The following is a 13,955-nucleotide window of genomic DNA, read 5'->3' on the forward strand; positions in this document are numbered from 1 at the left end:
AAAATAACATTTTTTTTTTTATTACAATTAATATATTTTCGATATGAACAATCGAAACGGATAATCGACGAAATCAACTGTGACGTCTGGAAAAGACTTATCATTGATGATTTTAACGACCGTCCTATGGTTGCTACAAAAAAAGTGTATAATTGGTATAATGTTTATAGCTTTTTACTATAAAATCAAAACACAGAACAATTCGATTGGTTGTAATTAAACGAACATTTTTAATTTCGTTTTGATTTTGGATGATATATTGGATACCTTGAAATTCCGTCTTTCTCAAAATACATGGTACATAATAATAGGCTCGATGTTTTTAAGCTATTACAAAACTATAATCGTGATTTTTTTTTAAGATTTTAGGTAATAACAATGCTCTTCTTTTGGGCAAACTTTTTACGCACCGATTTACGCGTATAGTAGTAAAATCGTGTACACAATGAGCGTGGAGGTGCATTTGGCGGTGTGTGGTGGTAAGGGATGTAGGGGGTGTGAAAACAGTTGGTGAATACTAAATACTACAACACGAGTATAAATATATACGTAAAATGTATTTGACCGACTACCGGCTTTCAGTATTTTGCATAATGGGACGTGATCGGAAATTCGTTAACTTTTATCTATACATTATTATACGTACACATATATATTATTATACATATACATTCAAGGGGTAAAAAAGTTCATCGCTTTTGTATTCTCTACCCCTCTCCCTCCTCTCCTATATTTCTTTTAAATACTCCAAAAACGTTTGTATTTTTATTTTACGAGATCGACGACGACCGTGACCGCGCATTTTATATACAAAAAAAAAAAAAAAACATGAAACTATAGGACAGCACCGAGATACACCCGTCGATAAATCTCAGTGTTGTACAGCTGCTGCTAACCTGAAGGTAGGCTGGGTACCATTTTTCACTGGAATCAATTTTAGAAAAAAATATACAAAATTCCTAAATAATTGTTGTACCAACGCAAATTATTACGATGACATCAATTTTGGGGTTTTGACGTTTTCGAAATAAATATAATTGATACACATGATTATATACAATAGAAGTTAGGTTGAAATGAAAAAATTTTACATTGCCAAAATGTTTTACTCTTAAAATTCTATCAGAAGTATAATGACCCACCTTAACTATCTTCCTAAATACGAGTCTGGTTGTATAGTACTTATACCTAACCTAACCTGGTTATAGTAACAAAAGTTAAATATTTTGAAAAATTAAATTATGCGTAGTATTTAAGTCTAAAAAATTTCAGTGCCCTTAATAAGATTAATACAACGATTAATATTTATTAAATTACACTATTGACTAAAATAATTGTTTAAGGAAAAACCGTAGTTGAAATATTTTCGAAAATTTTAAAGATCTATAAATATCATAAAAGAAACTGAAATATTTTCAAAATTATAATATATTTAGAAAATAATAATATTATAAGTATTTAAGTACTTATACGGCTATATGGTTATTAACTTTTTGAATCTTAACAAAACTGATTTTGTCAAAAAATTGTGCGTTTTATTGTTTCAGTAATTTATTTTTTCACTTTTTTTGTTTATTTTGAAAATTACTAAGACTTTTTACCATTCACTATCGTGAAAATTTAAAATTGGAATATTTTTATTGCTTCAAAATATGATAAGTGGTACAAAAACAAAAACACACATAATTGTAAGACCTGCAATATTTAAGAAAGTATTATCGTACCATTCAGAATCTAAAATTGATTTAAATGAGCCATATTGTATACTTCCATATTAACCCTTGGTAATAAGTATTAAGGTATCTATCAAAATTGAATCAAAAAAATATTTAAAAACCCAACTGTATGAACGAAACGTTGTTCATCTTAATTTTTTTAGTTTTGCGCCTAGAAACACGCGTAGGCACAATACTTCTTTATATATACGAAGCGATACGCATTATCGTGCAATAACAAAGAAATATATAATTCCGACGAATAAAAATAATTTATTATGAACTAAGAAAATTAAAAAAAAAACCTCTTAAGTACCATCATAGATATAAGTACACACGTGATAGAAATAATAATAAACAGGATAAAAAGGTGTTTCTAATTCACACGCATGATAAAAAAACGAGTCCGTCCTGTCGTCGTCTATAATAAGCGACTCACCTTTAGTAGTATGCTCATTGCTCATTAATAAAATACCAGCTTGAAGATGGTACAAAGGGTTGTTTCACACGCGTTTATATAGCCATATAGTCGTATGTACCGTGGATCGTGGTATACGTGAATGTTATACCTAAATATACAAAATGTCTCGTCGCATCTGTCTCCGCAGCAGCGAACAAAATATATTTTTAAACATTTGTTTTTGCTGATTGAAGTTACTGCTATTTTGTTTTTAATTTTTGTCGTGTTTGAAATACACCCGCACACATTGATTTTATGATTTGTATTGAAAACGCATATAAAAACTCTATAAAAAAAGTATATTGGTTCAAATAGTATATGCTCGTATAGTTGTATTTTATAATTTTCCGTGAATACACGAGTACGATAAAGATTTCAATTTTAAATCAATCGCCAAAATATTATAATATCATGTTCGAATACGATGACCTTTATCCGTTTAATAATTTTTTGCATAGGATACACAGTCGAACCTATAGAAGTGTACACATTTTCGAGACGATCGAACTAATTTCTGTACTGTTCGGTGCAGGTTAGGGATGAGTGGATAAAATCTAAAACGTGGCGAAATCGTTTTCGATCGGTCGACTCAACTGCAGCAGCAAACCGCTCAAAGTCGAACCTATATGTATTATACCTAGCTGAATTCGGGAGATCGCGAAGAGACTGCCGCGACCATCGATGTGGCCTCGACGGCGGAAACCCGGGGCAATAGCTGGTTTCGAGTATGGTCGAAAACTCGAAACCGCGTTTAGAAAAATACCGCGGGAGCCTCGCGCTGCATTGCATTGGGATCGCTTGCACGTCTAACGAGAGTTTTTACAAAATAAATTACACGAAAAATAAATCATTTGCGGTGACAACCACCACTACGAAACATCCCTCATATACACACTATATATATACGTATATAACGTCGTGAATGACGTGTGTTCGTGTGTGTATTGTATACGAGCACCGGTATTGATGTCCCTATATACGCGCTCCCCGAGAGAGAATATGTGTGCGCGCGCGTGTGTGTGTGTGTACACTATAACCTTCCTCGTACGCCGCGAGCGTGCCGTCGAGTGCGTATACACACCGGTAAGGGTTGTGGGGGTGGAAATCGGTCGCCTCCCCCCCGGCGTCGCCCGACTCGCATACTCAACCAGCCGTCCAACGCCCCTCGAACACGACTACCCACCGACGTATACCGGAGCCCACTGGCTCCGTCTCCGAGAATTCGATTGCTTATCCGCGCGCGCCGCTGACGACTACTGCGGCGGCGGCGGCGGCGGCGGCGAAACACTGCAATAATGCAGTATATACTATGGCGCAAAAGTAGAATATTATTGTTATTATTATATTTTATACTGGCAATATTATTATTATTATTATTGTTATTATTGTTATTGTAATCATCATCACCGCCGCCGCCGTATCGTTGTTATCGTTATATCGTTATGCCTCCTGCGTCAGATTTTTCGGGTCAACGACCTATATATAAGCTTTGCGCGTAACGTCGTGTTGGATGATGAAGTATACATATATAGGTACACGCGTATTATAAGCCCAGGCCTAACGTCGCATGGTTTTGATTAAAATTGAAATTAAAAACATCGAAACCCTCAAAGTTATATTTATACCTATATGATTATATTAAAGTAAATTGTTCGAGTGTCAAAAATATTTGTTAGCATTGTTTTACAAAAACAAAATTGTTCAGTTTTTTATGTAAAAATTATTGTAGTCATTACTCATTACAATTTCGATTATAATTTGAAGAATCAAAAAATCAAGAACTTATTATGGTAATAATATATCGGTACCAGCTATTGTACGTTAGAATTAGAAGAATGACATTTTTAGCAATGAGACGAATGAATACATTTTTCCAATCATCTATGTGAATACTGCTTACTGAATATTTTTGGTAGTAGGTAGTAATTTAGAAGTTACAGTCAAGTTGGCGGAAAATGTGTGGATGAACTATATAGATCGATCTGATGACGTTGACGATTTTGCTCGGATGAAAAAAACAACCGGGAGTTTGTGCTCTGAAAATATTATAAATTCCTTACATATGCTTCGTAGAATGTATAATTACTAATTTTTAAATTTATGATCAACTATTTAAAATTGTAAACCTGCACTAGTATTATATAGGTATAGGTAATAGGTGCACTATTGTACAGCGTATCGTCTGCAGCTCAACACGCTAATTTATGATTGCGTGTCTAACAGATATTATGAGGTTGATGTAACGATCCAATAGTGTAGGTATAGTACGATTATTGAATTATGTATAAAATTATTAGGTCGGCGAGATCGATGCCATCGTACGTATTTAATAGAATTTTGAAGTTTGAGTTGAAATGATTGTATTCGTAAACATGTAAAAGGAAAAACTTGAAACATCTTTTGAGTAATATTATTGATATGCGAGCATGGTACGCGGGAAACGTCCTGGCACATATCGACTCTTAAAAGATTTTAACTTCTTTTTATTGTGGATTTATACTTAAAAAGCGACTTTATAAATGTGTATGTATAGCCTATGGGCTAAAAGTCGATCAAACAAAGGAGAGCCCCGATTCGTGTTAAATACGGTATTTTTTTTTAACTACTTCACGATTTTTTATAATAAATATAGAGTTCAGAAAATATTTTTTGTTATGAGTATATAGGTTTTATGTAATAATTGCAAAACAATATATTATAAAATAAATACTAATTAAAATAATAGAATATTAAATTAGACAAACTGCACGTGAAAACCTAGAGTAGTGGTGACAGTAACGTTCGGCGTCAAATTCGACTGTGAAATAATTAATCTAATATTTTATTTATTTTCACAATTATAACGCAGCAAGTATACAGATTTGAAAAGCACGATTTTAAACTCGATTTAAACAATTAAAAAATTTATTATCGTGAACTTTAAAGGCACCACAATGCTGGCATTTTTTTTTTCCTAGACATTCGATCGGGAATTTGGGTCATCATGTTCTCAGCACTTTTTATGAGTTTAAATATTATATTATGTAACAAATTATTATGCCATGCTGATGTATAATATATAGTAGGTAACCCGGTGGTTGCGGGCGTATAGCCTATAAGGGGTCGACGGTGTTGTTCCGTATCCACAAAATACATATTATAATATATGTATGTGTATACGCCTTTCGAGTTCGAAACGTTATAAGTACCTGTACGATATTGTGTAGTAAGACGTAACATAATATATTATAAACGACGGTGGCGACGAAAACGACGACGAAGACGAGGACAAAAGGCGGCGCGCGGCGTTCAGCGTTTATTATAATTTATGAAACCGAAAGCTCGCGGACATGCGGCGCCGGTGTTGTATAATATTATTATATGCATAGTTGCCGGCCGTTGTGTTATTGGTGTTTTGGCAGTCTTGTTTGAACTCGAGCCTTTAATTAAATACAAATATTGACATTTTCCTCGGGATTGCGTATGTGTATACATAATATAATATTATATACACAATACTTGCACCAACCGTAGTAAAGAAAAGTAGTATTATCGTAGTAGTAGAAATAGTAATAGTAAAAGTAGTAGTAGAAATAGTAATAGTAATAGTAGTAGTAGAAATAGTAATAGTAATAGTAGTAGTAGTAGTAGGAGTAGTAGTAGTAGTAGTAGTAGTAATAGTAATAATAATAATAATAATAATAGTAGTAGTAAAAATAGTAATAATAATAATAGTAATAGTAGTAGTAAAAATAGTAATAGTAGTAATAATAGTAGAGTAGATATTTATTATTTTATGATTTTAATACAACTCATATTTCACATTATAAATATAATATTATTTTATAAATTTAGCGATTCCATAATATTTTGAATTCAAACGTTTAAAAAAAGTTTTTTTATTCGTAAAAGTAACAAGTAAGATCGATAACCTTAAAATAACATATTATATTGGTATAAAGCAATTAATATTTGATAAGCTACTTATTGAAATGTGTATAAAATTTAAAAATCGTATAAATTAAAATAGGTATTTATGCTGAAGCGTGCGTTATTATGATAAATTTGATTGACAACTATATAATTTAATACGTTAAAAAACATAGTAGGTAGTCACTCTTTATGTCATCCACGAAATAATTTATTAAGCTACCTATTTATAATGGATTGTTATCTTTTTTAAACCAAGTCAGGCTAATATTTTTTTTTCACATAAACTTTAAACTCGACGGTTTAAGTTTATAAGCTAAACTTGACTATCGCGTGTTGATTTAACTCGTCTTAACTGAAATTAATTATTCTAATGAACTCGCTTGTCCGTTTTTTAACATAGTAGACAGTAATACAGGTAGGTAGTATATATTGTAGTAGAAGCAGCAGCAGCAGCAGTATATATAGTATAATGTATTCATTTCACCAGACTGTAATCGACCGGACAGATTTTAAAATACATTCCCCCCCCCCCCCCATCGCAGCAACGCATATATTATTTTCACGTAAATCGATAATATATGATAATACATTATTATTGTTATGACATGTCGTGTTGTTTTCGCGCATCAAAAAGTCTACCACGCACACTTGATTTAGCGGTGGCAACGACGAAACCGGAAATGATATCCACCAAAAACAATGTTTCATATTCATCCCTTCCTTCCGCACCGGTCGCACAGACGCACTGTGCACGGTATACCTACGTACACACGTTTTGCAGCGAACACACGTTGTCGATTTCAAACCACCGCATAATTCTTCCGGTCCGTCCGGCCGGCCCGTCGACGGCGTCGGCTGTTTACGAGCAGGTACCTATTTCGGTTACGTAAAGTCCGCGACGACCGAGTAGAAATATAACGTCGAGTCGTTATTTCATTGCGTTTTGCGGAAATGAGCACACCGCCGTCTCGCGTGCCTCCGTCATCGACTTGCGAGTCGACTCTTCCGCGCGGGGTTTCGGCTGCGGTCGCAGTTGATGTTGTGCGTTGCGCCGAAACGCATAAATCAGCGTCGATATATATCGTCTAAAAACGCCATTCGTTTCCAAAACACTTTACCCACCGGAATTTTATTTTTTCCCATAGCAATATTATAAAACGTTCTCCCGGCCCTCCTCGCGAACCCGTGAAACGCGCGCGGGGACGAGATAACGCACGCTCGTTAACCTGACCTAAAATCACCTTAAAATACAGACCGTAATATATTACATAGGTAAACGCGAGTTGTGAATTATTACCGTTATTACTATAAACGTTATTGGTAGTTTTATACGCTATATACGCCATTATACTATATAATATACTATTATATTATTATAGTAGTCGTAGGTACATATAGTGTGCGCCGACGATACGACACGGTTTTGGCCGCACACATTATAATTAATACCGTAGACTATATACGGTTGACTATCGATAATTCGATTAAACGGTGTCATGATGGTGTTTGCACAGTGGTATCTCACCTGCAGCCGGCCGCCGCCGCCGATTCTGTTATCGATCGAATTCCGCGCGATATGCTATTATTATTCGAGTCTTTAAAACATATTATATTTAAATACTTTCTAACCAATATAACTATTTGGTTTTGATTCATATAATATATAATTTATAGTTTAATATTGTATGCGCGAAATTATCGTAATGTAACCCTTTACAGAAACAAGAACACACCTCTACAGCTACGATAACGCAAATTTTTTTTTTTGCCGCTTGAAGTGTTTATATGAGTCGTGTACTCGTGTTTGAGACATGCAATCATATAAAAAATACAGGAGTCGAATTTATTTTTTTGCTAACTTGAAATTCCAATTATCGATACTCGAATGTACCTATATACCTAGTTATTTTTGTTATCACTGCACGATTGAAAATGTTTCGTAATACTGCTACACTTGTGCAGACTGGCGAGTGGCGACTGGATAACACCTATAACTAATACTTAGTATTCTGTGATATATTAAGTACATTTGTTGTCATATTATTTATTTGAATTTATATTTTAAGCAATAAAATATCTAATTCCTGATTTTTATTCCAACTTAGATATCATTTTCACTAAGTTGGAAATTTCAGAAAATAACTTATATTCTAAATATATTAGTTTTTATTAAAGTTTTATGTTTAAGTAATTCAACTTTAATTTGTTGAAAATAATGATTAACTTGGCCAGCTTTGGATGTATAATATTATACCTATTGAAATACTCGTCGTACCGATAATAATTCCGCCGGCGAATACGCAGGGCTTAAAACATAATAAATTATTTAACGTTTTGTACATAACATAATATTATACGCATTTATAATATATTATAGAGGTATACGCGTCGCTTTTGCGTTTCGCTATTTGATATATATATTCAAACAACAACAAACATATGGCGTAAAAATGTAATATTTAACAAACTGTTTATGGAGTATGCGTTTTAAAATTTAATGACGAGAGATGATACGGCAAAAAATGCACAAAGAGATTAAGTAATTTCATATCCATTTCATCCTCGATGATTAAATGTAAAAAGCGACGGTCCACGTGAACCGTGTAGTAAAATAATACATGTTATGTATGCACTTCGGCATTATGTATACGAATGGAAATCGATTGGAATTTGCAATGAAATAGTATTCTACATCCGCCGACAATCGACATCAAAACTTCAAATGGAAATGTGGCTTTATCACGTAGGTACAGATTAAATAAAACATGTTTTGTTTCATTTTAAAATACGTGTATTATTGTATTATATTATTATAGAAGTATTAAGTATAAAATAATAATGTAATTATATATTTATATATACATTACAATTAACACGCTTGCGTAGTTGCCATAACACTATGATAACTTTTAAAATTTTTTTTCCAGTAAATAAAATTGTGCATTTGTGGCATTGGCGTTCTAATTGTATTTCTGGTTTATTTTTCTTAAAGCAGGTTACACCCGATCGATAACGTATTTAGTACCGTACATTCTACAAAATGTATCTCAGTATAAACATAAATAAGAATATATAATATTATGTTATTTTAATATTTCATTATATTTAATTCACTAATAGAATGTATTTAAAAGTAAACTTTTATAATAAAATAAAATAAAAATTCGTTGATGAGACTAATGGATATTATCTACAAAATACACTATGGAAAAAAAGACATAAGGGAAAAAAATATATTTGTTCTTGAATTTCGTTTTATTACACTCAGAAACGATTAAATTGATGGCAGTTTAACTGTTCTTTCAATAATACTAAGCTTAAAGTAAAACAAGAATGAACACTTAACAACAAATAGAACATTGAAAACAATATGAAAATTGTACAATAAGCATCTTAATAACTATAATAACTTATCTATGGCAATGGACAACAGTCCTGCGCGCGCAAGCCAAGAGTCGAATGCATATAGTAAACGCAAATTTCGTACTTGGTTTTTTTTTTTTTTTGTTATTTTATCGCACTTGCGCAGTATGGTTTAATAAATTATAATATTGTTCAAATGATTAAATTATTTTATTATTGTTCGGACAACAATGATTGAATTTTTCGGAAGCGAAAGTCGTGTAAAACTAAATTTCTTCAAGTGGTCGAATAAAATTACAATAATAACATATACATATTATATATAGGTCACTATTATTTATCACAACAAAAACAAAGTTTTTGAAGTGGAATAATATTGGCTAATTTTAAACCAACATTCTACACCTACAATATTATAAAGGTACACGATGATATGTTATACATACATATAATATGTATGTATATATATATATATATATATAATACATATAGATTCATTTAAAAATAAATATAATAATAAGTATAATAGTAATAATAATAATAATAATAATAATAATAATTGTTATATACATGGTAAAAAAATGTTTAAGCCTAAGTACGGTGTGAGAAAATTGCCAACATCGCGCGTCCCACGCGAAGGCCGATTGGCTAACAACTATAGCGCAATATTGCCGTTTAGTAGGCCTATATAAATTTTAGAGAAAAAAAAAACGAATTTTATTTTGTGCGCGCGATTCTGCTGGAAGCCCAACGGTAGCCTAGACTGAATTGTCCTCGAAATTCTTTTGTTACCAACAGCTTGAAATTATTACAAATGTGTGTTTTTTTTTTAAAAACTTTTTTTCGTGTTTTTTTTTTTTTTTAAGACGAATCAAAACGAAATTTATAACATCAAAACGGCAGTTGTCATCACAATCGTCCAAACCGATAACTTGATCATGTTAGTTTTGGTCCCTCCACTTATGGTTGTACAGTTTTTGTCAGACTTCATACTCTCTGAAAAAAAAAACAAAACAAAAAAAAACATTTTTCAGTGAACGAATGAGTACTTATCTTCTATCGACGAATGTAAAATTCATCTAGGTCAACCCTACTTGAGATGGCCGTAAGATCAGGAACGTAGTTTTTCCAAAAAGCACATTGTTCTAGTCTTGGCCCTACGCCGATAGAAGTGTTATTTGTATCTAATGTTAGAAACTCTTTTCCATATGCCGTGTGTACAGGCCACTTGGGCGTGACCCAAGATCCTTCAAGTGTTTTGCTTGGATTTCTACAAAAATAATAATAAATAATGATTTGTAGCATTTGTAAGGGCTAAGACCTTGAGAGTTGTAACCGCTAAAATAACTTCTAAACCATAATAATGATTTTAATCAAAAACGGTAAACGACGAAAAAAATAGTAAGTATACAATTTTGAGTTACAAAATGTATCAGTATATATTTATTTAAACTGTATAACATTATATTATTTATTCTTCACACTTATAAGTTGATACCTTTTCCCTGTAAGTAAATTCATGGTGGAATGGGAGTAAAGTGTATAGAGTAAACTGCTAGTAATTCATTTTCATTTGTTTGAAATACATAGGTATATGTACTCGGGAAATTAATAATTTTTAAAAACAGATTTTAAAAATGTGATTACACGTACTTATATTTTAATAGTAATTTATTATGAGTTTATAATATTACTATTTAACGTAGTTAAATTGTTTTAAATAAGTAATAAATATTATAAAAAGCTGAAGAAGTAATAAGCTTTTATAATATATTATATATATTATTAAATAATGAGACTAAAATTATTATGGAATAATTTACATAGAATAATATTATAGATAAATACTATATAATAAACAATATTTGTAATCTATTGGATTTAATAGTTTTGTATTATATTTCTTATTCACTTAAAATTACAAAGTTTGATTTTTATGGAGTATGTCTACTTTGCAAGAGTTATAATAAAACGAGAATTTATTATTTGTTGTTACGAACATTATACAAATGTCATAGTTCTATTTGCTCATTATGCTGTAAATGATGAAGATTCAAAAGTAAAGAAACACTTGTGGTTTGTCTAATGAATATAATAGTGTCAAAATGTGACCGGGGTAAATTTCTCAACGACCCGGAACTTAACAAGCGCTCGTAAGGGCAATTATTAGGGTCAGAATAATTAGTTTTGAGTGTTTCACTGACAATATAAGTGTTTTGTTTGAAAAATCGATGTGTAGCAGGTCATAACGCTAACATTATACTACAACAGATATTATTTAAGAAATACTCATCATTTTGTTCAATAGAATGATATCAGAAAGATTTAATAAACTATCAAAAGATGTTTCTGAATAGCAATACACACATATTTATTATTTCGGTCTATACTAATATAAAACATTTAATTTTTTTAACATTGCCAAAGTGCTTACCCATTACCAATATTTATGTTTTTTTTTGTACCTACTACTATATGTATAGTAGTTGTACCATAACGTTAGGATATTTATCAATTTTATATAAATGGGTGTTTGTTTATTTTAAATATGTAAAAATTAAGAATAAAAAATCTACAAAACTACTCAGTTAATGTACTCATCAACTTTTTTTTAAATTAGTTACCTAGTTAAATTCTGATATTCATTATTCATCCTACAAAAATTATGCGTTTCATATCTAATTTTGTACTACGTGTTTGATAGACAAAAGTAATAAAAAAAAATATGGTTTAAACTTTAAAATCATTGTACAGCTATGATAATACTAAAAATCATATTGATAAGTTTAATGTTTTAGTTACAACTTAAATTTTAATGATATCTCAACATTCTATACTATAATTTGTAAATGAATAAATGTTATAAAATATTAATAAATTATAAATAAAATCATACTAACCCTGTTTTGGCAAAATTTGTCCAGTATCTCATCATTTTCTTGCTAAGTTCGATTTCTTCAATTTCGTAGCGTTTATTTGGATTTAATGGATCTCCAAATACATAACTAATTTCATCACCATGCATCACACCCGTCCATTTTGGCCATGGGTTGTTTAAAGACCGATGCTTAAAGTAATACATGTACACGTTGTTTCCAGTAAGTGCATATTTATGAGCAAATTCATTGACGTTACATGTAAACTGATAGTCGCCGACCATTTTGTCCAAAGCGTTTCGATTTTTTTCTGGGTCGTTCGGGTTAAACCAATCCGTGTATTCAAACTCTATAGCCGATTTAACCGCCGCATCTGCATTCGGATTAAGTTGTCCAATAGCTTTAATAAAATTCTCACGAGACACCACCACATTTTCCTCCTTTTTGAAAAGCTCCGTCAAATAATAAAATATAAAATAGTAACCCTCTTCGGAGTTACTACCCATGAGTATATTGGTTTTTTTAAAATTGTTTGTTGATAAAGACTTTTGAGGATGATCGTCAAGAAAAGCGCCATCGACCACCGGAACAAACGGGAAGAAACATATAGCCACATGGTCCCATTCTTTTTCAACCATTGCTGAACTGTTAACCTTTCTTAAGCACTCGACTGTTTTATGTATTTCGTTTCTGTCATCTGGACATCCCATTGCTTTTGCTAGTTTAAGTCCTCTACTAAAACTTTCTTCCCGTGACAAAATTGCCCAAGGTGCTGTTGAGGATCCTGATTCCATGATGGCTTGGTTAAAAAGGTTCCTACTCAATGGAGATAGCAAGTGTAGTGAAACCGAAACGGCGCCGGACGATTCACCGAAAAGTGTCACATTGTTTGGATTGCCGCCAAATAATTTAATGTTCTCATGTACCCATTGCAACGCCATTAGCTGATCAAAAAGTCCAGCGTTTCCTGGAACGTCTTCAGTGTCGAAATATAAAAATCCTAATGACGCGACCCTGTACTGCATAGATACCAAAATCACGTTTTCTTCCGATACGAGTATTTTGGGATCGTAAATATCCAAAGTAGCTGACCCGGAGTAAAATCCTCCACCAAAAATCCACACCATTACTGCTGCATTTTGTGGTCTAGGCCTTGGCACTACTACGTTTATATAGAGGCAATCTTCTGATACCGGCGAATTAGGATTCCACATTGTAGCACCGGGAAAATCACCAAAAAGTGTATCGAATATTTGAACGCATGTGTTTGGTGGAGTAGTGCAGTTAAGAATCGTCTCTGGGCTTGTTGTGTCCCAACGGTCAATTGGGCGAGGGTGCCTAAACCTAAGATCACCTAAAATACAAGTTTATTAATACTCGAATTAGATATTTTCTGATAGAATAATGAATTGTTATTTACCTATTGGTTTCTTTGCATATGGTATTCCTAACCAAGCATCAACTAACTTTCCTGTCGTTGCTTCCTGCGTGATGCCTCTGATCTTACCCTTATTCGTGTGAATTATCAATGGATCGTCCGATGTATATGCACTGTATGTTGCTCCAGAAGATTCGAAATTAGTATCCTGGTTTCCACTAAATTCAGATCTATTGTATGTTAAAAATAAA

The 13,955-nt window shown here is 32.2% G+C and overlaps 1 protein-coding gene across 2 annotated transcripts in view; it reads right to left on the bottom strand.

Annotated features, from left to right (window-relative positions):
• Nucleotides 1-9,306: 9,306 nt before the first annotated feature.
• The window catches only part of LOC114128168 (acetylcholinesterase), a 34,189-nt gene continuing 29,540 nt past the window's right edge, over nucleotides 9,307-13,955 (bottom strand). Inside the window, exons 3-6 of one of the 2 annotated variants that reach the window (XM_027992618.2) lie at nucleotides 13,747-13,922; nucleotides 12,351-13,680; nucleotides 10,545-10,720; nucleotides 9,307-10,446 (exon numbers count right to left, since the gene is read on the bottom strand). In XM_027992618.2, coding sequence (XP_027848419.1) covers nucleotides 10,334-10,446; nucleotides 10,545-10,720; nucleotides 12,351-13,680; nucleotides 13,747-13,922 — 1,795 coding nt within the window. In that variant the 3' untranslated portion in view covers nucleotides 9,307-10,333. Of the gene's footprint in view, nucleotides 10,447-10,544; nucleotides 10,721-12,350; nucleotides 13,681-13,746; nucleotides 13,935-13,955 lie in introns of both variants that reach the window. The other variant, XM_027992617.2, reaches the window with a different exon arrangement.

This window comes from Aphis gossypii, chromosome 1 (assembly GCF_020184175.1).
Source record: "Aphis gossypii isolate Hap1 chromosome 1, ASM2018417v2, whole genome shotgun sequence".
NCBI lineage: Eukaryota > Metazoa > Arthropoda > Insecta > Hemiptera > Aphididae > Aphis > Aphis gossypii.